The 26486-nt window shown below is 42.6% G+C and overlaps 1 protein-coding gene across 1 annotated transcript in view; it reads right to left on the bottom strand.

Moving 5' to 3' along the window:
- Positions 1 to 26480, bottom strand: part of SAMD5 (sterile alpha motif domain containing 5) — a 63746-nt gene extending 37266 nt beyond the window's left edge. Inside the window, exon 1 of the mRNA XM_063919736.1 lies at positions 25547 to 26480. Within this exon, the coding sequence (XP_063775806.1) occupies positions 25547 to 26011 (465 nt within the window). The 5' untranslated portion in view covers positions 26012 to 26480. The remainder of the gene's footprint in view (positions 1 to 25546) is intronic.
- Positions 26481 to 26486: the final 6 nt, after the last annotated feature.

Raw genomic sequence — 26486 nt, 5'->3', positions numbered from 1 at the left:
CACCTCACCATGTGTATACACCTTTAGTACATAGATCCGTTCATTTTTAAAAAATGTACTTAAGTTGTCAAGGAATATTCAAAAGAGCGTTTAAAGTGGGGTGGACAAAAATTCAACCAGCAAAACAAAAAGTAACGCGTGTACGTGTGACAAGATAAATGTACATTTGTACAATTTGACTGTTTACTATATTTATTTTAACAGTGGTATTGTATATTATGTTACATAAAAATACATTAATACAAACACTTGTAAAAATAGGCATTGACTAATTCTATGACACAATGTTCTAACTATTTATATGCAAATGAATTGCTAAAGGACTGCATTACAAGCTCTCCTGATAAGGATAATGAATAGGACTAAAATCTTCCTTGATAAGCTGTGATAGTTTCAGAATTAATGGATATGTTGGAGAAAATGTCCTAACAGATAAATCTCTACAGGTTGAAATGCGTAAAAAATATAACTGTAAAGCTATAAGACAAAACGCTTTTGTATTAGTTCAATTAGTTATTAAATATTTTTATATAATTTATGCAGATGAGCAGAAGAAAACAATGATGGCAGTGAAGACTAGAATCAGTCAGAAATTCCTGCGACAATACTTGGTGTGGCTATTAAATAACGAGGCTCAACTTGTAAAAAAAGAAACCATAGTGCATGAGTTAAAAGAGAGTGGGGGAACATTGACCTTGGACTATCCCAAGACTGTTTTGCAAGTTTCGTCCCTCTAATCTCGTACAGATAGTTTGCTGTCACACTGCATCATAAAAATGCTTAGTTCAAAGTGTTAACTTAAATTTTTTTTATTAAATTGAACAAAACGCCCACAATATGCTAACTGAGGCTTATGGGGCAGATTGTATGTTACGTGCACATGTGTTTGAGTGTCACAAAAGATGTATTGACGGTCGTGAAAATGACGAGGATGATGAATGTCCCAGAAGGCCTTGCACATCAACCAGTGGCCTAAGTTCAATTCATCCCCATCACCTGGAAGCAATATAGAGTTTGGTGCCCCCATCCATTGAAAAAAAGGGAAAATTATATATAATTTGGGGCTGGGAGAAAGGTGACAGGACCAGGAGAGACAGTGCCAGGACAGGTGTGACAGGACCAGTACTGAGATGAAAGGGACAGTACAGTGGGGCAAGGACAGACTAAGACAGAGAAGACAGGTACAGGAAAGGGGTGACAGGGACAGAACAGAGGGGACAGGAGAGAGGGTTGTCAGGGACAGGACAGAGGTGACAGGGACGGTAAAGTGGGAAAGAAAATAAATTACAGAGCCAAGATAGAGAACTAAAATAGAGGTGACAAGGACAAGAGAGAGCTGACAGAGACACAACAAGGACATAGGTAACAGGGCCAGGACAGAGGGTCAGGGTTGACAGGGACAGTACAGAACAGAGAGGTGACAGGGCCAGGACAGAGATGACAGGGACAAGATAGAGGTGACAGGGGAAGAACCATGACAGAGGTATCAGGACAGAGCTGAAGAGATAGGAGAGAGGGTTAACAGGTCCAGGACAGAGGTGACAGGGACAGGACAGGGGTAGTAGGAACTGGAATGGGGTGGCAGGTACTGAACCAGAACAGAGGTAGGTGGGTGGAAAAGACCGGACAGGGACGGCAGGGATGCTACTCTCCACTAGGTGAGTCAGCGGCTTCCAGGGTGCCGCGGCACACAGTTTGAGAACCACTGCACTACACAGTGGAGCTCCTTATTCACATTGCACAGTGCAAAAATTCTGGGGTGCAGTAAAATAAATGTACACTGGCCCTGTCTTGTATGCTGTAAAAATTCTGGGTTGCAGTAAAATAAATGTACACTGGCTCTGTCTTGTATGCTGTAAAAATTCTGGGGTGCAGTTAAACAAATGTACACTGGTCCCTTCTTGTATGCTGTAAAAATTCTGGGGTGCAGCAAAATAAACGTATACTGGCCCTGTCTTGTATGCTGTAAAAATTCTAGGGTGCTGTTGTTAAAATAAAAGTACACTGGCCCTGTCTTGTATGCTATAATAATTCTGGGGTGCAGTGAAAATAAATGTACACTGGCCCTGTCTTGTATGCTGTAAAAATTCTGGGGTGCAGTGAAAATAAATGTACACTAGCCCTGTCTTGTATGCTGTAAAAATACAGGGGTGCTGCTGTTAAAATAAAAGTACACTGGTCTTGTATGCTGTAAAAATACAGGGGTGTGTTAAAATAAAAGTACACTGGTCCTGTATGCTGTAAAAATACAGGAGTACTGCTGTTAAAATAAAAGTACACTGGCCCTATAAAATACAGGGGTGCAGTGAAAATAAATGTAAACTGGCCTTGTCTTGTATGCTGTAAAATTACAGGGGTGTTGTGAAAATACAGGGTGGTGCTGGCACTGTCTGCGGTTGTGATGTCTAGGCCTGACCTTCACAACACTGTATGGGAAGAGAAGGCTCCTACCACCATTTGCGCGCCCTCTGCAAGTGCTGGGAGTAGCACCGCCAGTCCAGTTGCTGAGATTGAGGATGTCACTGTAGAAGTACACCAGGATGAGGAGGATGTGGGTGTACAGAGCTGCAGAGGATGTTAACAATGAGGATTCTGATGGTGATGTGGTTTGTTTCAATAAGGCACCAGTGGAGACAGTTGTTGTCCATGGGATGAAACAGCCCATTGTGATGCCTGGGCAAAATACCAAAAAAGCCACCTCTTCGGTGTGGAATTATTTATCCACAAATCTGGACAACAGGTGTGAAGCCATCTGTTGCCTTTGTCAATCCATAATAAGTAGGGGTAAGGACGTTAACCACCTAGGAACATACTCCCTTATACGACACCTGCAGCGCATTCATCATAAGTCATTGTCAAGTTCAGAAACTTTGGGTAATAGCATAAGCAGTCCACTGACAGCTAAATGATGTGGTTTGTTTGAATATTATTTCTCTGTGAGGATGAGGATGTAAACACTGAAGGGGGGATCTGAGGATGAGGACGACATATTGCCACTGTAGAGCCAGTTTGTGCAAGGAGAGATTAATTCCTTTTTTTGGTGGGGGCCCAAACAAACCAATCATTTCAGCCACAGTTGTGTGGCAGACCCTGTTGCTGAAATGACTGGTTTGTTAAAGTGTGCATGTCCTGTTTATACAACATATGGGTGGGTGGAAGGGCTCAAGGACAATTCCATCTTGCATGTCTTTTCTTTGCCACATCATTCCAGGGGTAATGCCCCTCTGCCCTATAAGTCCAGGGGTGCTGCCCCACGGCCATTTAAGTCCAGGGATGCTGTTGCCTGTCTGCTGTGCTGTGTAATTCTCCAGGGTTGCTGCCTATGCTGTGTAAGTCCAGGGGTGCTGCCGTATAATTCCAGGGGTGCTGCTGTACTTGATCCTAGGTTTAAATGAAAGCCTAGAGCAGATATGAAACAAGCTTCAACATCACAAACAGATTTGTGAAAACATGGCCGCAAAGGTGGAAATGGAAATTGCAATTTTGATGAAGTGTTTTTAAATAAAGTGGGGAGATAACATATTTGTGGCCAAAGTCAGTATGACTTAGAAGAGACTGAATCATAATCCAGCACAACTGTCGGAGTGGTAAAAGTGATATTTTCTGCCGGGGCATTAGAGAAAGGTTCTTCTCAATTATTTCATGTTAGGGACTCACTCAAATGAATGGCTCCAATTAGTCAACCTTAATTTTGATTTATTATTGATGATCCACATTTTGGGATCATTTATAAGATGCGCATTTGTTGTACAGGGTTAATTCCTAAGGGTGCGTAGGGTTATCGCAAGATCTAGCGGTGTTAGAAGAACAGAGTTTCAGTGATCTTGCATTGCATCAGCTTTCCATTGCACTGCAGCACTAGATGGACCAGGAGCTCCTGTGGGCACAAACAGTTACTGAATAAGGCCCAGTATGGAGTCTCATGGTGGCTTACAGCCAGGAAGATTTTCTGGCTTGCCAGGCTGAGGCATGCTGTGGGCACAGAGGTTAGCATTGCTTCCTCCCACAGTCCTACTTATAGTATGAAATGATTTTCGACTGTAGAGTGGTAAGCTCCACTAGGGCAGGGGCTCAATAACAAAAAAATCACTGCACAGTTCTGTGTAGTACTGTAACGAAATCAACTTGCCCCATCCGGGGCTGCTTTGGGGTCTCAGGAGGGGCTGCTAAAACATATAAGGGGCTGTTTTATTTTAAAAAAACAAGACACACAAGTATGCGCACATGCGTGTAACTGGGACACACAGGTATGCTCACATGCGTGTAACTGGGAGCTGTGAAAATAAGGCACCTGCCAGAAAATATATAAATAAAAATGCAATAAAAAATGGGGGGGACACAAGATTTTCACAAAATAAGTCTCCAGACTCCGTGGAGGGGAAAATATCCAATCTTGATCCTGTGGAATACACCAGTTTATTTGCATCCCAGCATTAAATCAGAGATTATCTTAATCCCTGAACATGGAGAAGGGGGTCCAAATTTGGAGGCTTTGGCCCCTAGTTTTTCAGTTTGTCCAGTAATGTGGTAATTAGTAATTATATATTTGCTTGGTTGAAGTCCTTTCTGTTCCACACCAATATGGGAGTGGAGGTGAAAGCCTGTGTGTTGTTCCTGATTGTTTGTGCCTCTCTAATTTTTAATCACCTTCTTGACACTGTCCCTTTCCTCTTGCCTCTTCTCATAATGTGAAAAGTCATAAAAGAAGGAGGTGGTATGTTTGTAGCTAGCTATGATTCAGAGAACTTGGTGAGCTTTTTCCAGGGGGACCACCTGTCGCTGAAATGATGGGTTTATTAAACTGTGCATGTCCTGTTTAAATAACATATGGGCCTAAGACAATTCAATCTTGCACCACTTTTTTTTCTTTGCATTATGTGCTCTTTGGAGCCTATTTTTTTAAAAACTGCCATTCTGTCTGCCACTGCATTGCCACTCCTAGATGGGCCAGGTGTTTGTGTCGCCCTCTTGTGTCGCTTAGCTTAGTCATTCAGCTACCTCGGTGCAACCTTTTGGCTTAAAAACAGTGAGGTGTTCAGAATAGACTGGAAATGAATGTTATTAAGATTAATAATACCGTAGGATCAAAATTACCCCCAATTTTTGTGAGTTTAGCTGTTTTTATGTTTTTTTTCCAAAAATTCATCCAGATCCAAAACCAAAATCCGAAAGGGTGGTTTTGGCAAAACCAATCCAGATCCAGAACATGAGCAGAGATCCAGATCCAAAACCAAAACACAAAACCCGAAAAGTGTCCGCCACACATATCTACTCCTTATACAAGTTTCGCCACACAGAAGTGCTCCTTATACACATTACACCACACAGTTGTGCTCTTTATACACGTTATGCCATTCAGTAGTGCCCTTTATACACATTACACCACACAGTACTGCTCCTTATACATGTTACGCCACACAGTAAGTGCTCTTTTTACATCTTATGCCATACAGTAAAGCTCCTTATACAAGTTACACCACACAGTAATGCTCTTTAAACACGTTAAGCCACACAGAAGTGCTCTTCATAACATAGTAACATAGTTAATGAGGTTTAATACAAATTGCCCATCAGGATCAACCTGTATTATAATTCTTACACTATTCTGTATTTAGCTAAAGTTTACTATACTAACCCTGTTGAAGTAATGTTTTAAGTCTGCTTAATAACTAATTTGAGCTATTCCTAAAATATATTTATTTTAAATGCTATATCCTTTTACCGTATATACTCGAGTATAAGCCGACTTTTTCAGCACATTTTTCTATGCTGAAAAAGCCCCCCTCGGCTTATACTCGAGTGAGGGAGTTTGAGTGACAAGTTTGGCCTGGCAGCCTGGATGACAGATAGATTTGCCAGCCAATCTTACGGAGGTGAGGGTGGAGCCTCTGGTGAGTGGCGGGCGGCTTTATGTATATGTGTGTGACTGAGGGAGGGCGGGTACGCCCCCGGACAGGGTCCTCCTGCAACTCCCTCAATCAGGAAGGAAGACATTGCCGCCATGCCCAATGCCGCTCTCTTGGTAAGTGCGAGCTGCTCCGCAAGCTGTCAGTCAGTGCAGGGTGAGCTGAGGCGCGTGGCGCGGGCCGCAGCCCGTCCCGCGGGTCCCGCCGCCTGGGAAGACATCGCCTCCGCTGCCGCCTGCCGTGCTTGGTGAGTGAAAGACCAAGAGCAGGATGTAGGGCAGGGTGAGCTGAGCTGTGGTGGCGCAGTCCGCAAATCCCGCCGCCCGGCCCGGGAATACATTGCCGCCGGGCCCGGCCCGTCGCTGCCTGCACTCGGTGTGTTAGAGATGGTGCAGAGTCTGTCAGGGGGGGCACTGGCTGCTAAACACAGACTGACTCTCACTCTTAGTCAGTCTGTGTGTAATACGCAGTCGCCGTCCACGCGGAGCAGGAGCTCCATACTGTTTGTGTGTGCACTGCAGCACTGTGTGACATCATGTGAGGCTCTGTCAGTCACAGCCCCTATTGCAGTAGAATTAAATGTACTGTTCATGTTTTTTAATATCTATGTGGCCTTTATCTTGATTAAATGACACTGGGGGCATATGTGTTTCTGGCACTATGGGGGCATGTTTTTATCTGGCACTGTGGGGGGATAGCTGTCACTGGGGGCACAGCCCTAGCAACAAGCATTACCCCCTGGCAACAAGCATAACACCTACCGCATGAAACCACTGGCAATGAGCATGACACCCTGAGCATGAAAACCCCTGGCACCGTGCATTTCCCACCCTAGGCTTATACTCGAGTCAATAATTTTTCCCAGTTTTTTGTGGTAAAATTAGGTGCCTCAGCTTATATTCGGGTCGACTTATACTCGAGTATATATGGTATATCTTTTTCAGTTAGAAATTAATCTAATCCATTTTTAAACATATTTACCAAGTTCACCATTACTACCTTCTCTGGCAGAGAGGTCTAAATCCTTACAGCCCTTACTGTGAAGAACCCTTTCCTTCAATGGGTACAGAATTTTCTCTCCTCCAGCCTCAGACGGTGGCGGCGTGTCCTATGTAGAGCTCTCTCAATAAACAAATCGCCTGATAGCTCCATGTATTATCCCTTTATGTAATTGAAAATAGTTATAATGTCTCCTCTTAGACGCCTCTTTACTAGTGTGAACATTTTCAACCTAGTAAACCTTTCCTCATAATCCAGTACCTCTAACCCCTTAACAAATTTTGTAGCTCGCCTCTGAACGTATACATGTTAAGCCACACAGTAGTGCTCCTTATACACGTTACGCCACACAGTAGTGCTCCTTAAACATTACACCACACAGTAGTGCTCCTTATGCACATTACGCCACAGAGTAGTGCTTCTTATATACACGTTACACCACACAGTAATACTCTTAATACATGTTACACCACACAGTAATGCTCCTTATACACATTACATCATACAGTAATACTTCATATACACAGTATGCCACATTAAGTAGTACCCCTTAAACAAGTTACAAGTATCTAAATATACACCCATAGCAAAACAAATACACACACACACCCATACCAAAATAAAAACACACACACACACACTCTTGTATTTACATGTTTGTTTTTTTCCACAACACATTGCACCTCCTGGCTGACTCACTCTTACTCCAGCAAGGCTCTTCATGGCAGCTGCTGAGTGCTGACGTTTCCTAAATCTATACACACTGCTCTCTATTCTCCCAGCATGCAGTCCGTGGGCCATCAGAGAGAGACGGAAAACGGAGAGCTGCATTGGCATGGTGCCGAGTTGAAGGGTGATGAGACCATTCTTCTCCCTCGCTGGCGCTTGGGACCGCATCCAGGTTTCCTCCTTTGTTAGGGCCCGCAGCGGGCAGCATGTAATAAGTCAGTCTGACTCTTTATACTGCTGTCGGCTGCGGGCCCCTTTATTGCGCTGTGCCTTGGTACAATGCACCGGTGCTAGTTCCGTCACTGCTTGATACATCACTACCTTAGACTTGAATTTATAGATAAGATACAGTAGATGCTATATGCTTCTATAGGTTATGTTAATTTTATGGCAGAGAACCTAAAACATATATATTATATATAGCTAAAGATCCTTAGTACTTCAGCATTAATCAACTGCATTCAATAGTTACTGTTTGATTAGTACAACTGCTTTCTCCATTATCTACTGGCATCATGGGGAGATAAGTGGGTCCATTAAAGCAGTTTCAGGCATGGTTGAGAAATTTCCATTTCAGAATGATCGATATACTAGTGCACAATTTGAATTCAATAAGAACGTTAATTATTTGGGATGGCTCTTGTAACTGTGTGTTAGGGTAAATGATGGCAGTCCATTAAACTTTTAATACTCCAGTAATGTGCTGAACAAAAATAGTTTTCAGGAAGATTACGAAAAATAAACATTATGTTTAATTTGAGCTCCTGGAAGTGAATACTCTGATGTTTAAATCCTAGGGATTTGGCAATCAGTGAATCTCGGTAGAAACCAAGGTAGAGACACAGATAAATGTGAGGAGCTTGTAGCATGTTGTACATGGCATGCCTTGCCCCCTCATATTTGGGAGAAAACTTTGGGAAACAGTGGAGCAACCAAGATGAAGCAGACATACTGTAGTAAGGTGTCATTGTGCAGATGTGGGGAAAGCTACATGGAGAAAAAAACATGGGCAAACATATCTTGGAAGTATTTGATAAAGAAGACGGTCATATCTTCTATATTTTCCTGGAGGCTGCACTCATTTGTTTATGAGTGCTGGCAATCACCAATTGTAATTTGCAAACATATCAAAGACATGTCAAGCAAACATCGGGGTCATATAAGAGACACAAAGATGCGGACAGTGAAGATGTGCACAATCGCTAGCATAAGGAGGTATAAAGAGAAAAAGGACCAAAGGCTGACATTTTAAGTTAAGCCTAATATACAGTTTTAGGTGCTTTACTATTGATTTATGTTGCTTTTCCACAATAAGCAAATTTCAGAATGTTAACACCAAAATGTCGACAGTCAAACTGTCAACATTCACAATGTCTACATGGTCATAATGTCAACATTGTGAATGCTGAGAGTCTATTTTAGTGTTAGGGTTAGGCTGTGGTTAGGGTCCGGGAAAGGTTTGCCACCACCTAAAAACACTGTTTACATTCACAATGTCAAAATACTGTACTGTCAATATCGACATTGTGAATACTTCACAATACTTCACATGTCAATATTACTTCCAGGTCGACATTCAAAATGTCAACATTCCGAGCACATCAACATTCTGGTGTTGACATTTTGAATGTCAATATTTTTTACCACACTTTTCCACATACATAAGAATGTTAGGTTGGGTTAGCTGGCATGATCCAACAACACTCAAGTCTGTTGGTGTGACAATTGGAGCCAAGATAAACCATGCCTTTAATTGTATTTCTATAATCGAAATGCAGGTTATATATGAACAGTGCAAAGGAATTCCCTGGTGATTTCATCATGCTATTACATTATTAAAATACTGTATACTCTTTATTTATTTTTTGTAAAGAGGTCTAGACTTTGCATTTTCCAACATACTGACAGCTAGAACTCACAAAACTATGATAATGTTTCATAATGCCAAAAGAGACTGTTGCTTTCCATTTGCTATGCCCGGGCTTATGAATCCATTTCTTAACCTTAGGCACCAGTACATGAAATCTAGTGCAATTGCACATTCATTTTTAAACATTCAATAAAAAAATACTCTTTGGAAAATGTAAACACTTCCCTTTTTTAGGACGGAGCCAGTTGATTAAAATGATTTTATATACAGTATGTTGCATAAATGTTGTTCTGTCAAGGAAGAAAAATGATTTGGTAATGGTTAATTAGACCTTACAGATGTATCTGGTATAATTAAAAGGACGCAAGTAATCTGCAGCAACCACCTGACTCATGAGCTAATTGCTTTACTATCTAACTTTATCATTTATAAGCATAATAAGTAAATTGTTGACTGTTGGTAGTTAACAAGAACAGACCAGAAATTGAGCTCACTTGTCTATTTCCAGTCCTATTTGCTTTTATATATCCCTAATAATCACATCACAAAAGTGGTCCTTTGTGATATCACATCTGCTTTTTCTTATGGCATTCAGCTATACTATGGAGTACTTGTCTTTGCAACCTAGGTGGCGATTTATGTTTTGGTGGAAAATGTTTGTACTATATCATGGAAGGAGCAAGGCAGATCACGCACGATCCTCGCTAAGTAATGCTGGGTACACATTACACAGTGTGTTTACCCAGCGATAATGGCTGCGACGGGACCCAGCTGGCATTGGCAAGTGCATACACATTTGCCGCTGCAGGCAGCGACAGTGGGGGCCATGCTGCATTTGGCTGGCAATGCTGGTACAATGGAGGATGTTGCTGACGCAAAATCAATGACATAGTGTGTACACACTGGATGATTTTAACAATGCGTCATTCCGATTAATTGGAATCGGGCACATCGTTCAAAATATCGTCTAATGTGTACCCAGCATAAGGGTTAGATTCGGTAATATGCTCTATAGTTGTACCAATGTGATTAAATGAGATTTCATTCTCCAGTATCTGCTTTGTGGATGGGCAAACACATTACTCTTTCTGAAAAAGGACCATCTCTGCAGGCCCTAAGGTTTAATGTAGTCCCTATTGTTCACATTTTCTATTTCAGGTAGAAAAACTAATTTGTAGGTGTACTTAAACCAATGCATCAGACAGGTTTTGTTTGGCAGGTATTGATTATAGGATTTCAGTGGTGGAAGCAATCTTAATGAAAAAGGTGTACTGTACTATTTAGTATAGCGGTTGATTCTGGGGACTTACAGTAAGCATTAGCATGTCCAGAAGTTAACAAATGGACATGAGCCATATGGATCATAAGCCTGGGAAGGAGTCAACTGAAACCAAGGGTTCCATACCCAGAGGTAGTTAGCTGAAATCCAGGGTCAAAGACAGACTGGAACTATGGCAACAAGCCTCAGAAGGAGAGAACTCATTACTAGAAGCAAGTCATTAGGCCATTTCCTGATGCAGGTCTGCACAGAGGAAGTGATAATCAACGAAGTACAGGAGGTTGTTAACTGAGTTTGTGGCTCACTGTACAGAAGATTCCCTGCTGATACCCAGAGTTAGTGGTCTGAGTCCAGTAGTACCATATTGCTCTTGTACATTCAGGGTGGCTCAAAAACCCTTGTATCTGCAGATGCACAATGTTAGGCGTGATTTTAAACTATGACTCTTGTGTACCTATAAAGAAGGGTTTTATGACTTATAAGAATATCACAGTAGAAAATGTCAGGGGCTGTTCTAGGACAGGAACTGACATAATGTAAAAAGTCTCTTCAGGTAGACGAGTACAGCTGAGCATACACGCTACAATCATCTGTCCAATCCACCCAATATCGGTGGATTGCCCAGATAACTGTAGAGTATTGATTTATGGAATCATATTTATAAATTATATTAATATTTAATATATCATATATGATTAGCAATATATCTATATATTTTAATTAATATGCGCTTAGCATATATATCTGCAAATATATTGTGTCAGACTTACAAACTAAGTGGCTGATGAATATATGCAGTCCTTATACATATGACTTATGAAATTATGAAGTTGTGATTCCTTAAAGAGAGTTCAAACTTGAGATTACCGCTCTTACCATCTGATTGTTTATTTACAGGCAAAATCAAATCATACAGAATAAAATATTCACAATGGTGACATATATACTAATAATATTTATGCTTCCTTAACTATTGTACATAAACACAGTTTCACAAACTTAGACAATTACTAACATAAAGTGTATACTTGCAAGTATATATTTACAAATCTAGGAACATCCCTCGTTCCTCCTCCTGCACTTAGCTTCTTCTTAACTCTGCACTTCTCTCCTTCTGACCTCCAACTCCTTCTCCTCCTGACTGACCGCTCTACCACTGCCTGAACTCATGTATATATACCTATAACTTAACATTTAGCTGGTATATTCTCATAGTGTTTTCAATGTAATAGCTAATTATAGGTTTGCCATTTACATTCCAAGGTGTCATAAAACAAACATTGAACTGAGCTGACTTGTCCTGCTCAAGAACGCATGGTGTCATAAAATGAGTGGTGCCTACCCTGCCTCAAGCATGGAGAGTATTATAAAATTCAGAATGTCTTTTCATTCAAAGTTCTGTTGTATTGACAAGTTTTGCCTGAAGTGGTTTAGACCATGTTTTATCAATAAATGTATCTCTTTTCGTAGTAGCTAATTTATGATCCCTATCTTGGCCTGTACTGGACAATAGACAAACCAGTTTTATGATTGAAAAAGGTATTCTGAAGCTTGATTTCAATCTAACTGTAAGCACACCTGTTAAATCACCTATTTATAATGAACTATATTTTAATTCAGACAATATCCATTACCCTAATATTATATTAAGTGCGAACAATTACCTATATGGCAACAAGAGTGTATGTGCGTGATCAATACAAAAATAACAATCAGTCGGGCATGCTCGATCGTCCAGCACGTCTGTCCAATGCAATATTTTCTTAGTTGAATGTCAGTTGCATCAGTCAGTGTATGCACTTCTGTGGCTGACCAATGGACATTTCTCCTGTTCCTCCACATTGGAAGAGACAGAGAAATTACTCCTTCCCAGGGGAGGAGAGCAGTTATCACGGCCAATACACTGCAATTTATCTCTCAGTGTATGGATGCAATATCTGTAAGGTCTGAGGCTGTCAGATAAAATGCCTGTTGGTCTGAAAAGCATTTTATTTGCCTTTGTATGCCCAGCCTAAGACATACATGAAATTATCCTGGGCAGGATTTTGGGAGAATAAGTAGGGTCTCTGTAATTTTTACATTCTACCCAACCAATTCTAATAAATTCTACCCAACCAATTCTAATATCCCTTTCTAATAAATGAAAGTTTATATATTACTCCTAAAACAATAGTTGATATATACAGTACTTTTGTATGTCTTAAACTGTTCATAGGAGTGACAGGATATTTCTTGGAGTGCTCACAGAAACCTGGGTTACCTTGCTGAAAGCTTACATTTATATTAGAACCCATTTAGCGGTAAAAATACATTTGCCTGGTGCAAATGATTTGCCACCCCAATGATTCCCGTATAATGACATACCTGTAGGTCCATAAGATCCCTGCCAAGTATATACGGTACCGGTCGGATTCTATAAATTACCTGCAGGCACTTTCCAAACTATTGGACACTCCAGATATGGCACCGCTGATGGGATAATAAAGCACCAGGAGCCGGGAGATACCAATGAATGGGACCAGAATCCAAAACAGGTTCAATACTAATTTTCTTATGTGGATCACTGCTATTGTCTCTAAGCCATAAGAGAACAGCATGCTGTATTAATCAAAATAACAAATTGTTGCAACTAATCAATATCAGTGATACTAACCACTGCATCGTTACGTGCTCTTAATTAATTTAAGTCAGGATATTAACTAATCAGCTGACTGTGGAAAACTGACTTACTAACCATACTAATAAGGAGCTACAACTATAACGGTGTTTGATGCTTAGCAGGATCGGCCGATACGCAGGACGGGATTGTTGGTATTATTAACTGTTGAATTTTTACATTGTATTAATAAAGGCACATATCTTTTTAATAAGCGCTGTGATCTGTGTATTTTTTAAGTATATGAAATGAGTGGAAGAAAAAAAAATATTACAATTTTAAAGTACATTTGAATTTAATTGACTTGACACAACAAAATCTTTTTAATCACTTCTAAGTTTAAAAAAAAAAAAAACTTTTCTTCCTTGAATCACATTTTAAATAAAAAACAGAAAAGCAGTAAAAAAGCCTCATTAAAAAAACATTCCAACCCACCCACTAAGAGCAGTAGGCTATAAGTAGGTATTTGGAACTCTCCTCATCACTATCCAATCACAAGCAGCCAGCATGCGTAACTGTTTATGATTTGTGGTGATGAAGGAAAGTCCTGGCTCTGATCAACTTGTGTATTGTTTATAGAGATTTTCTAGGTACAGTATGATTGATGAATAAAGATTATTAAAATAGATTGTATTTTTAATTAAAGTAGTGCACAGAGGTTTTGGGAAATTGTTTATTTTGTAGCTTTGCAAAACTATGTTGATATAAGGATATTTGGCTAAGGGGGGCATTTAATGACCTCAGCCAATTTCAGAGCTATCGAATTTACCCCGCTGATTATTCAATTGCAGGCCATTTTTGCCCGTTTTTAAGGCATTTTTGTCAATGCCTTTTAACGTCTTTTTTTAAATCGGTGAAAACGAAACGCGTTTTCACCAGCTTAGGTGCAAAAACATGTGGATATGCCGATTACATGTTTTTCGCTCCTGCTGAATGTTTCACCTAGGCAAAAAAATGGCACTGATATTTTATATCAGTGCCATATATTTTATGGGTAATCCCCATTCTCCCTACAAAATAGCGAAAAGTTAAGTTTTTTTTCGCCTGGGCGAAAAAAACGGCACTAATTGAATAGCCCCTCAATGTGCCCCTGTCTTGTTAATTACTACAAACCTCATCAGCCTAGAAAGGTTGAAAAGAGCCTCTTTGCTTTTAAGTTTACGTTACGAGTACCAGCTCTACACTGACCAGCACAGTGATGGTTTATATCACAGCATGGGAACTCCACATTCTTGGTCTCCCTGTTACAGTGGGCATCAGCCCAAGCTGAAAGCAATGTCTATTTTTCAGTTATTTATTATTAGTAAAGAGTACACTGCATAAGAGAAGTGTTTTGTCTCATCAGACAAGGATAAGAACCAATGCTCCCTAACTCCGAGATGATGCAGAGATGGTATGGAAATACAGGGCCCTTTTATCTCATTTCAATAATATTAGTCCACAAAACATAATTATATTTTTGCAGTGCTCCCCAGTGCACTGAACTACTCTCCCGCAAACTTGTGCTATTCTACAAAAGCATCTGTTTTACTCTAGAAACCTATGCACCCTGGTGGAAATCCAGACACATTTGTGCAATTCGAGTTACAAAGAAGTGTGGCTATTTTTTTCTTTGTAACATACCTGCTCTTATATTTTATGGGTAACCAACAAGATATTCCCTTTATCTTTTCTTTTTATTAAAATCCACTTACTTTTTAAAATCCAAACCAGCTTAGGTCGCATTTCCATGCTGCAGCTGTCTGAATACTCTTCAGAAACAACATGCCATGATGCTGACAGGTCTCATTAGGAAAGAAACGTAATTTATTGGATAAACCATATCGTAAGACACAAACACAATCGACTCACTAATGCCAGCACTGATTGCATGCAGGTAGAGACAGACATGAATTACATTTATAGAAACTTATTTAGACCTAACTGCACCTCCACCTGTGTAACACAAAGAACATTTAATGGTGTGACTAGCCTGTTCCTACACAATGCATTTCCTGCCATTTTTTCCTCCTTTTTAATCCAGATGGAAAAACATATCTAAAATATCTGCTTTTTTATTTTCTCAGTTTTTTTTAGTTTATCATTTAGTGGCCCAATAGTGACAGTTTTATTTTCTTGCATACAGCATATGTATTTTAAAAACATTTTGGAATTGTAGTTGCTATTTTCTTTCAGCTTCGGTCCTCGCTAACTTGACATTCGTTTTACATACTTTGCTACATTTCAGGGTTAAATTTACTAAAGCTTCTAAAACAGAGAATTGGTGATGTTGCCCATAGCAACCAATCAGATGCTGTCTATCATTTTCTAAAAAGAAACAGAGAAAGGATAGACAGCATCTGATTGGTTGCTATGGGTAACATCACCAATTCTCTGTTTTAGAAGCTTTAGTAAATGTACCCCTTATTATATTGCCATAATGCATTTTCAGACCCTTCTAGTATTAACAAATTAAGGGCCTAATTCAAAGTTGATCGCCACAGCAAATTTGTTAGCAGTTGGGCAAAACCATGTGCATGTAACATGTGCAGAGAGAGTTAGATTTGGGTGAGGTGTGTTCAAACTGAAATCTAAATTGCAGTGTAAAAATAAAGCAGCCATTATCTAGCCTGCACAGAAACAATATACCGTATATACTCGAGTATAAGTCGACCCGAATATAAGCCGAGGCACCTAATTTTACCACAAAAACCTGGGAAAACGTATTGACTCGAGTATAAGCCTTGGGTGGGAAATACAGCTCTAGCCGTACACAGCCCTCATAGTGCCAGATATGCCCTCATACTGCCAGCTATGCCCCACAGTGCCAGATATGCCCTCATGCTGCCAGATATGCTCCACAATGCCAGATGTGCCAGATATGCCCTCATGCTGCCAGATATGCCCCACAGTGCCAGATATGCCCTCCTGCTGTCAGATATGCCCCACAATGCCAGATGTGCCAGATATGCCCCACAGTGCCAGATATGCCCTCATGCTTCCAACTATGCCCCACAGTGGCAGATGTGCCAGATATGCCCCACAGTGCCAGATATGCCCTCATGCTGACAGATATGCCCCACAGTGCCAGATATGCCCTCATGCTGCTCGATATGAACCCACAATGCCAGATGTGCCAGATATGCCCCACAGTGCCAGATATGCCCTCATGCTGCCAGATATGCCCCACAGTGCCACATATGCCCCACAGTGCCAGATATGCCCCACAGTGCCAGTTTGTTACTTACCCTCCGTCGCTTCCACGCTGTCCCGTCGCTACCGCGCTGTCTTCTGAAGGAGGGACACATCGCCTCCAGGGGGAGTGTATATTCGCCGTGCAAGTGTGCCATCCTATGTGTATGCTGAGCTGCTAAAATCTACTTTGTGCAGTCTCTGCGCAGCCCAGGACTTACTCCAACAGTGCGATCACATCAGGCTGATCGGGGCTGGAGCTGACGTCAGACACTCCCCCATAAAACGATTGGACACGACTGCGTTTTTTCGGAAACTCCCACTAAACGGTCAGTTACCACTTGTTCTATTTTAGTTGAGCATTCAACAAATTATAGTGTTAAAGACTGAATGTAGGCTCTAACGAGCAGGGCCCTCTCCCCTCATGTACTATTCCTTCTTTTAAACTATCTGTCCTGTCTCTTGATGCAGCAATGTTAATATACCATGTACTTGTCCTACATTGTCTTGTACTGTAAGTCATTGTTTTCTTGTTTTGCTCATTTATTTATGTACTTTTGACCTTATTCCAAAGTACAGATCTGTGTCCATCTCCTCACATGCTGGGGGCCACCCAGCACAGGGCAAGGCCGCCCAGCACGTGTGACGGGACACATCGAATTAAGATTGACCCCAGGCAGCTCAGCTTGGCTGCGCTGTCAGGCGATCTGCCGCCTTTTTTTAAAATTGGAGTGGCTGTACGTGACGTCACGCAACTTCCAACGAAAATGCTCACTGCCCACCCCCGTTTGTCCCCGACACACTCCCCAGTGCCGCGCCGCTGCCCCGGGAACACCCGCCGCTGTCAATTACATTGCGGTTGCATCCTTCTGGGATGCGCCCAAAATGTGTAAGGTCATGCAGGCACAATGCAGTTTGCCGATGCAGGCACACTGCACTGCGGGCTGCATCAGTGGCCATCTCTCTATCAGCCCCTTTGTTAGATGCTGCAGAGCCCTTGTGGCGCCATTTAAAGAAACGATAATAATAATAATAATAATAATAATAATACTAACACGATTAAATTCTGCAGATTGTTAATACAGCGGTTGAGAGTGACTTCCTCATTAAATTAACCTTGTCATTATTTCCATGAAGCATTTTTAGGGGAACTTTAAATATGTTTTATTTTATGTACCTACTTATTAAACCTATCAGTACATTATATGCCACACATGGGTACCTTGGAGACAGGAAACTGTTTCACAGTTCTGACAATTACAATATCTGTCCACCTCCTAATTTCTTTCCCTGCCATCATTACCTGTCTGGCTTTTACCGTATTCCCAACAGGGCCGGTCCCGGGGTTTCTTGCGCCCCGGGCGACATTAGGGGGCGTGGATTCATACAGGGGGCGTGGTCAGTTACGCCCCCTGTACTGTGGTAGGATATGCGGTGCGCGATGACGTCATCGCGCACCACACAGCAAAGGTCCTCTCCACGAAGGAAAACTAGACGCTAAGCGTCTAGTTCCCTTGGTGGAGAGGACCTTTGCTGTGCGGTGCGCGATGACGTCAACGCGCACCGCACATCATTACAGTAAAGGTCCTCTCCACGATGGGAAACTAGACGCGTAGCGTCTAGTTTCCCTTCACAATGGGCAGCCGACGAAGGGAAACTAGACGCGTAGCGTCTAGTTTCCCTTCACAGCGGGCAGCGGCAGCGGGGGGCACAGCAGCAGCGGATCTTGCCATGGTGCGGCGCCCTCCGGATGGCGCCGGCACCCTCCGGAAGGCGGCGCCCCGGGCAAAAGTCCTGCTTGCCCGTGGCAAGATCCGCTACTGATTCCCAATACCATAACTGCTGTTGCATTCATTTTGCTGGCTGTTAGATGAAGTATTATGCACAATATCTGCCTCTTTGTCATATTCATTGTGATGTCACAGATCAGAACTAACCTCCCTGACGCTCTTCTCTTTATCTCTGCTTTTAAGTATGTCTGAGCTGCATTTTTCCCCCTGCGTTATCCCTAACAAGTGGCTGCTCAGTCTGTAAGAGCTCCTCTCTATGATGCACATAGGTACAGTGTTGCCAGTTGTTCTTTAGATTGAGTATCCAGATGGGTAACTTGTTACATCTCATGGCCGCATTAACCAATGCGATCACAGAGACTGCAGATTCCCATATACTGTAGTCCTCCGACTAACACCCTGCTTCGAAGCCATTTAAAAATGGTGAGTGACCACAAACAATATTTTGGGGCCTATTCTATAGAAAAGAGGACCCACAGGAAGCACTGCTTCATCATGCAGTACCAATGGCTCAATTGAAGGGAAACAGCAAGTCAGCGAAATTTGACAGAGTAATGAGAACATTGCTTAAAGCTATATAGGCATACTTATTCTAAAATGAAGACGAGGGATCGATTTATCAGAGGCAAAAAGTCCTACTGTAAATCTTGCAAAAATATCTTTTAAGTATTTAGGGCTTTTGCCTTCTTGGCAAGCAAACCTGCTGGAGAAATCATTAATTGGCTACCTATCGCAAAGCATGTTGAAGCCTATTTATCATGGACAGCTAATGTACAATATCAAAGCTGTCCTCTAATAGCTAATGCTTTTCTCAGGATAGCATTGGGAAGGGATGTCCATAAGCAGGGCCGGTGCAAGGTTTCTTGGCACCCTAGGCAAAACTTCAGCCTCCACCGCCCCCCCCCCAAAAAAAATAAACACCCCGCCATTGGCCACCACAGGAATATATAATAACAAACACATTCGCCCCTTTCAGGAAAAAAAGAAAATAACACTTTGGGCTCCACAGCGTAAAAAAAACACACATTGAGGCAGACGCACACTCACAATGACACTCATACTGAGGCAGAGGCACACATACACACTCATACTGAGGCAGAGGCACACACACACTCATACTGAGGCAGAGGCACACACACACTCATACTGAGGCAGAGGCACACACACACACACACACACACACACACACACACACACTCATACTGAGGCAGAGACACACACACACACACACACACACTGACACTCATACTGAGACACACACACTGATACTGAGACACACACACACACTGACATTCATACTGAGGCAGAGGCACACACACTCGTAATGAAACACACACACTGATACGGAGACTCACACACTGACACTCATACTGAGGCAGAGGCACACACACTCGTACTGAAACACACACACTGATACGGAGACACACACACTGACACTCATACTGAGGCAGAGGCACACACATTCGTACTGAAACACACACACTGATACGGACACTCATACTGAGGCAGAGGCACACACATTCGTATTGAAACACACACACTGATACGGAGACACACACACTGACACTTATACTGAGGCAGAGGCACACACATTCGTACTGAAACACACACACTGATACGGACACTCATACTGAGGCAGAGGCACACACATTCGTATTGAAACACACACACTGATACGGAGACACACACACTGACACTCATACTGAGGCAGAGCCACACACACTCGTACTGAAACACACACACTGATACGGACACTCATACTGAGGCAGAGGTACACACATTCGTATTGAAACACACACACTGATACGGAGACACACACACTGACACTCATACTGAGGCAGAGGCACACACACTCGTACTGAAACACACACACTGATACGGAGACACACACACTGACACTCATACTGAGGCAGAGACACACACACACTGATGCTGAGACACACACACACACTGACACTCATACTGAGACACACACACTGATACTGAGACACACACACACTGACATTCATACTGAGGCAGAGGCACACACACTCGTAATGAAACACACACACTGATACGGACACTCATACTGAGGCAGAGGCACACACACTCGTAATGAAACACACACACTGATACGGACACTCATACTGAGGCAGAGGCACACACGCTCGTATTGAAACACACACACACTGATACGGAGACACACACACTGACACTCATACTGAGGCAGAGGCACACACACTCATACTGAAACACACACACTGATACGGAGACACACACACTGACACTCATACTGAGGCAGAGGTACACACACTCGTACTGAAACACACACACTGATACGGAGACACACACACTGACACTCATACTGAGGCAGAGGCACACACACTCATACTGAAACACACACACTGATACGGAGACACACACACTGACACTCATACTGGGACCGAGGCACACACACTCATATTGGAGGCACACACCTGGCACTACCACAGTAGTTACCTCCAGCTCTGATCACAGGAGCCAGTTTCCCAAAGAGCAGGCAGATCCACAGACAGACCGCGGGGAGAACTGGCAAAGTCGGGGGGCATGGCCTAATCGTGGATTATGTGGCCACGCCCCCTTAAACACAAAAGCATCAAAAAAATCCAAAGCAGCAGTCTATGGAGCCGGCAGAGAGGGGACACGGAAACGGGAATGGCGGAGGGGGAAACCACCTCTCTGCTGCCACTGCATATCTTCTACAGAGAGGTGGTGAATTAAAGAAAAACGGTGGTGGATCCCGGGACACTGAGTAGGGTATAGTGGCCTGGAATGGCCAAAAAGCATCAGTTGCTGTCACTTGGTTTAGTAGCGTTGCAGGACTACCCCCGCAGCGTTGCTACTAGTGTGTCCAATGTCCATGCCGCCTGGTACCCTGCTGCTGCTGCTGCTGGCCTGCTATTTCATGGGGGATACAGGGAGGGGGTCTAACCACTAGAATGACCAGGGCTCCTGACAGCCTCAGTGTGCCGCCCCCTCAGTTCCCTGCGCTCATAGGCAGCTGCCTAAAGCTGCCTAGTGGAAGCGCCGGCCCTGTCCATAAGAAAATCTGCTTTCTTTTTTTAAATAGTCAAGTCCCCGTCCTAGTACACATATGGGAGCCATTAAGCAGACATACGCATGTGTTCTTTGACAACTAACTCCTACCACCACTAGCCAGTGTCGCTGGGAAGCAGAGCATCGATCAACTACCCGAGTAACCGCTTTTTAGGAACGATTTTCTATAGCTGCAATGAGTGGCGATAGAAAATCTTCTTTTCAGAGAGATCTTAGAAAATCAACCCCCGAATATTAGTTAACTAGAATCAATTCATTCAATATGTGTTTAATACTACAGAGTATTAATAATATGGTGTTAGGCTGGGTACACAATGGGTTCAGGTCATCCCTGCAGCACAACCAATGCCAATATATCTAGCAGATATGGCTGTGTGTACGGCCGACACACCGACCGTCCCGTATGCCATCCGCAGGAACCACCGACAATGACGTCACATCTGGGTGGGCCTGCCCAGTTGTGATGTCTCACAGACATATTGAGCTGGCAGTTGGTGTATTCTAACCAAATTTGCTGCTTTGCCAGCAAATCCGTTTGCATACTGTGTAAACAGCCGTAGCGTGATGCTTCAAAAAAATAATATTTTTAAATAGCTTAGTAACATCAAGTACAGAAATAAACCATATACCTTATCAAACTGCATATAAATGCTTCCTTTCCTACTGTACTTCCTAGTATTAAACAATGTCCTTGTATAAACTATGCATTTATCAGAACAAATGCACTTATCTGATAGTTGCCAGGAAAATGAGAAATCTTGCACAGCTCAGAAACCTTGCGTGGTGTTGGCACTAGAGATGCAGCCTGTGTTACTTCAGCAGTGGGAAGTTATGGTGACATAGTTACAGCACTCATTAACAGAAAGTTAGACTGCTCATCTGTGTCCTCATCAGATCAGTGACCTTGATGCCAGAAGAAAGTACATTTATATGAATGTCACAGGATGGGGTCCTGCTGCCACAATGCTAAGCAAAGAAATATGTGCCTTATATGATAATCACCCCCTTCTGTGTGTACACAGACAGCACATTACGGAAAACACTTTTGAAATCTAAACTAAGCCGCAGTGGAACTGTTTGTGGAATGTGCAGAACGCGGCATACTGCAATACTCATTGCTACTATGTGTACTATGTGTAGATGCTAAAATTAGCAGTTACTGGATTAACGATTTACACAGGAAAATATTTGGATAACAATATAATTATAATCTCAAATTTAATTGGTCTACAAATATCTATCCAGACATTCCTGGGTGTACAGACTGAAAATAAGTCATACAATGTAAGCTTGGTTACATCCTAGCTAGGAATCCTGCCCTGCACCTGCTGTGGTGATATACTATATGTGATATGCATGACTAGACATAAGAACTATTCTTCTAAAGTCTCTGATGAAAAATACGGTTTGCTTATATAGGAATACTGATGCATAATAATTACAAATGCATACTTTAACCAATCACAAGTAGCTAAAAATCAATGCTTTGCAACTGCATATACGCTGTTCCTGACATTGGGCCTAATTCAGACCTGATCGCTGGGCAGCGATTTTTGCAGCCTTGCGATCAGATAGTCACCGCCTACTGGCGGAATGTATTTTAGCTGTGCAAGTGTGCAAACGCATGTGTAGCAGAGCTGTACAAACTGATTTTGTGCTGTCTCTGCGCAGCCCGCTTACTTAGTCGCTGCGATCACTTCAGCCTGTCCGGGACCGGAATTGACGTCAGATACCCTACCTTCAAACGCTTGGACGCGCCTGCGTTTTTCCAGACACTACCTGAAAATGGTCAGTTGCCACCCACAAGTGTCCTCTTCCTGTCAGTCACCTTGCGATCGCCCGTGCAATCGCTTTTTTCACATCATCCTGTCGCTAATCACCGATCCCCTTTGTTGCGGTCCGTTGTACCTGCGCATTGCGGTGCATACGCATGCGCAGTTCAGACTTGATTGCAGGCTGTGAGAAAACGTACGCATTAATTTATACGTGCACACGGCTGTATATACTAATTTCCTTTACTAACTTCAACAGGCCAACTAAACGTACAAGTGCAGGCTCATGCCAGAAAGCAGTTGTTTTTTATTTATTCTTTTTCCAGGCATCAATGGACAGTGCCAAGTGCTGTTGGTTGGTGTTTAACATTTTATAATGAAAATTTGTGTTTTGGGGACTTTATTGGGGTGTAGAATGGCTGACCGGCGGTCTCCTGACCGCCGGTCAGCTTACCGATGCCGGGATCCCGGCAGCATACCGATGCCGGGATCCCGGCAAGGAGAGGCGAGTGCAGCAAGCCCCTTGCGGGCTCGCTGCGCTCGCCACGCTGCGGGCTCGATGGCGACCTACGGTCGCCACGGGTTCTATTCCCACTCTATGGGTGTCGTGGACACCCACGAGTGGAAATAGTCCCTGTTGGTCGGCATGCCGACCATCGGGATAGTGGGTGTCGGGAAGCTGCAGGAGGTCATGTGACCGTCGGTCTCCCGACCGTCGGTCACATGAATACCACCCACTTTATTGAAACTGAACACAGCACTTGTTCCTGCTATATCATTAACTCTAAAAATACCCAGCATTACTAAAGTTCTTCTACAGAACGTGGTGAAAAATGACATTACATGGATAATGTCAAACACTAGTCTTAATCAAACAAACAACACATGCCTGCTCACATATCAGTATCACCCTTTGCTTGCCAGCATTTATTAAGTACCGGCATGCTTTCCTGTGCCTGATGTGACAGCACTTTTCCTTGAGGTAATGCAAAACTGATCTTTGTGGCAAATGAAAGTTCCAAAGCCAATTAGACTTAAATTGTCAACAGACCCCAAGGCTAGTGCCAAAATAACCTGTTGAGGATTAAGGAGTGGGGGAGTGTATGACCTTATCAGCTTCAGTTGCAGTTTTGCTTAAAAAGCAAAACTGCAACTGCTAGCACTTGCATGCTGGGGACCGCCCAGCACAGGGAAAGTCCACCCAGCATGTATAGGGCTGGCCCGCATTGCGTTCGCATTTAGAAATGCAAACGCTTAGCAGGCATCAGGAAATACAGGTAGCCCCCTGCATACTCAGCCTGGCTGCGTATGCAGGTGCACCGGCGCCATCTTTCCCACCGCAGCGAAAACGTCACAGACCCAATTGCATTTTCGTACCATGCCCCCTCAACACTGCACCGCCGCCCACAAATATCTCTTCCTGTCAAGCAGAGGTGTTCGCACCATTGCAATGCAATCGCATCTCCCGAGCCTGCATGCGCAGAAGGGGCACTGTGCGTGCGCACTGGCCCAGAAATCGGCATAATGCAATTGCATCGTAGTAGCGATCGAAGCTGAATAAGGCCCCTAGTGCTCATGGTAGAAACAGACCACCTACTGTGATGGAGGAGAATGGAGAGTGTATGGGCTATATGTCTGTAAAAAAACAAAGAAACTTAAGCGTAATGAGTTGGAAAATTTCCGTTGCTAAATAGTAAAGTTAACATAGTAGTAATCATGCAGGACCTTTCCAAACTATAATATACTGTACTAACGTCTTCTGGTTTTAAGTCAAAGTATGTAATTTCAATTCATAATAACAACATAAAAATACATTAACCTTATTTTACTTTCAGGATACCAGTCCCACTTCACAACATTTACTGCTGCATCTACAGTATATAGGAGCACCTGCCGTACTGTATATCTATGTACCTGCCATTCGGAAGCCAGTATTGAGTTGCCCTACAATATTCTTCTACAATTGCATATTCAAGTACAGATATTTAAAACAATTTGCCAGTGCCCACACTGTCCTATACATGCCCATACAGGTCAGCAACTTTATACCATAAACTGAAGTGCTATGAAGCACAATCTACCATTCCAACTATATTATATCACAACATGTACTGTATAAAATATGACCATATGATATAGTATACTCTGTCATGCTACATACACTATAGTATGCACATTGTATGTGGACATATATAAATGGTTTGAATGCAACTGCACACGTTAACCACTTTATTAAACTGTTGAATGACAAAAACAACCTGCAGTGACATGTCTGCTCTGCATATATACATTGTCTTACCTTTTTGGAGAAAGGTGGCTTGCTGAGATTGACCCCATCCCGAATTAGTTTATCCCGTATCATGATCTTTAACTTCAATTTAGGATAAGTGACCAAGTTTTTGCTGAGCTGTCCAGTTTTATTACTCCTTGGGACTGGCTTGTGACCCTGTGCTTCCCTCCATGCTTTGGTTTCGTACTGGTCCACCATGTGGCTGGTGTAGATATCAGGTGTAGGTGAATCTAACTGGGGCTCCAGGGTGAAATATAATCCACTTGCGGCCTCTTTCTCCTCTTCCTTCAATCTTTGGACGGCATCATGGATTTTTTTCCGATGCTGATGGATCATCACGCCAATAGCATCCAAATCAGGATCCCCAATCTGTTTGCACACCTCCAAATCGTCATACCCATTATCCACAAATGATTCTGTATACTGAGAAAGCTGCAACGCTTTCAGCCACTCATATACTATATTTGAACACATGGTGAGTAAATGATGGAGCCAGGAAAATTAATTGCTGGCTCCCAAAACATAAAATGATGAAATAACAATATCCAAAGTAAGAACAAAAAATAGTGTCCAACAGGAAAAATAAAAGTCAAATGTTGTTGACTTTCTACAACAGAAGAGTTCTCAGATGCCAATGAAATAAGGAATAGCACAGATACCTGGTGATGTGTGTCATTCTGTAGCCAAGACTGACCATGCACTCCAAAGAAAAATCCAGTTTTGTTCAATCCTGAAGACAGAAAGCAGAGTGTCTATGGAAATAGTTCCTGTGTCCGTTCTTCAATCAGATCAAGAATAAACTGATTACACCTCAGCTGTCTCCTGCTTCATTGCTGATAAAGTGCCGGAATAATAATCCAAAGCAGGAAACACCCGTATGCCATGCTATCAAATGTTTTCCAAACAATTTACTTTTTTATATCCATGCTGCAAACAGTATGCTCAACGT

This window comes from Pseudophryne corroboree, chromosome 4, assembly GCF_028390025.1.
Source record: "Pseudophryne corroboree isolate aPseCor3 chromosome 4, aPseCor3.hap2, whole genome shotgun sequence".
NCBI lineage: Eukaryota > Metazoa > Chordata > Amphibia > Anura > Myobatrachidae > Pseudophryne > Pseudophryne corroboree.
This window is presented reverse-complemented; position numbering and strand designations above follow the sequence as displayed.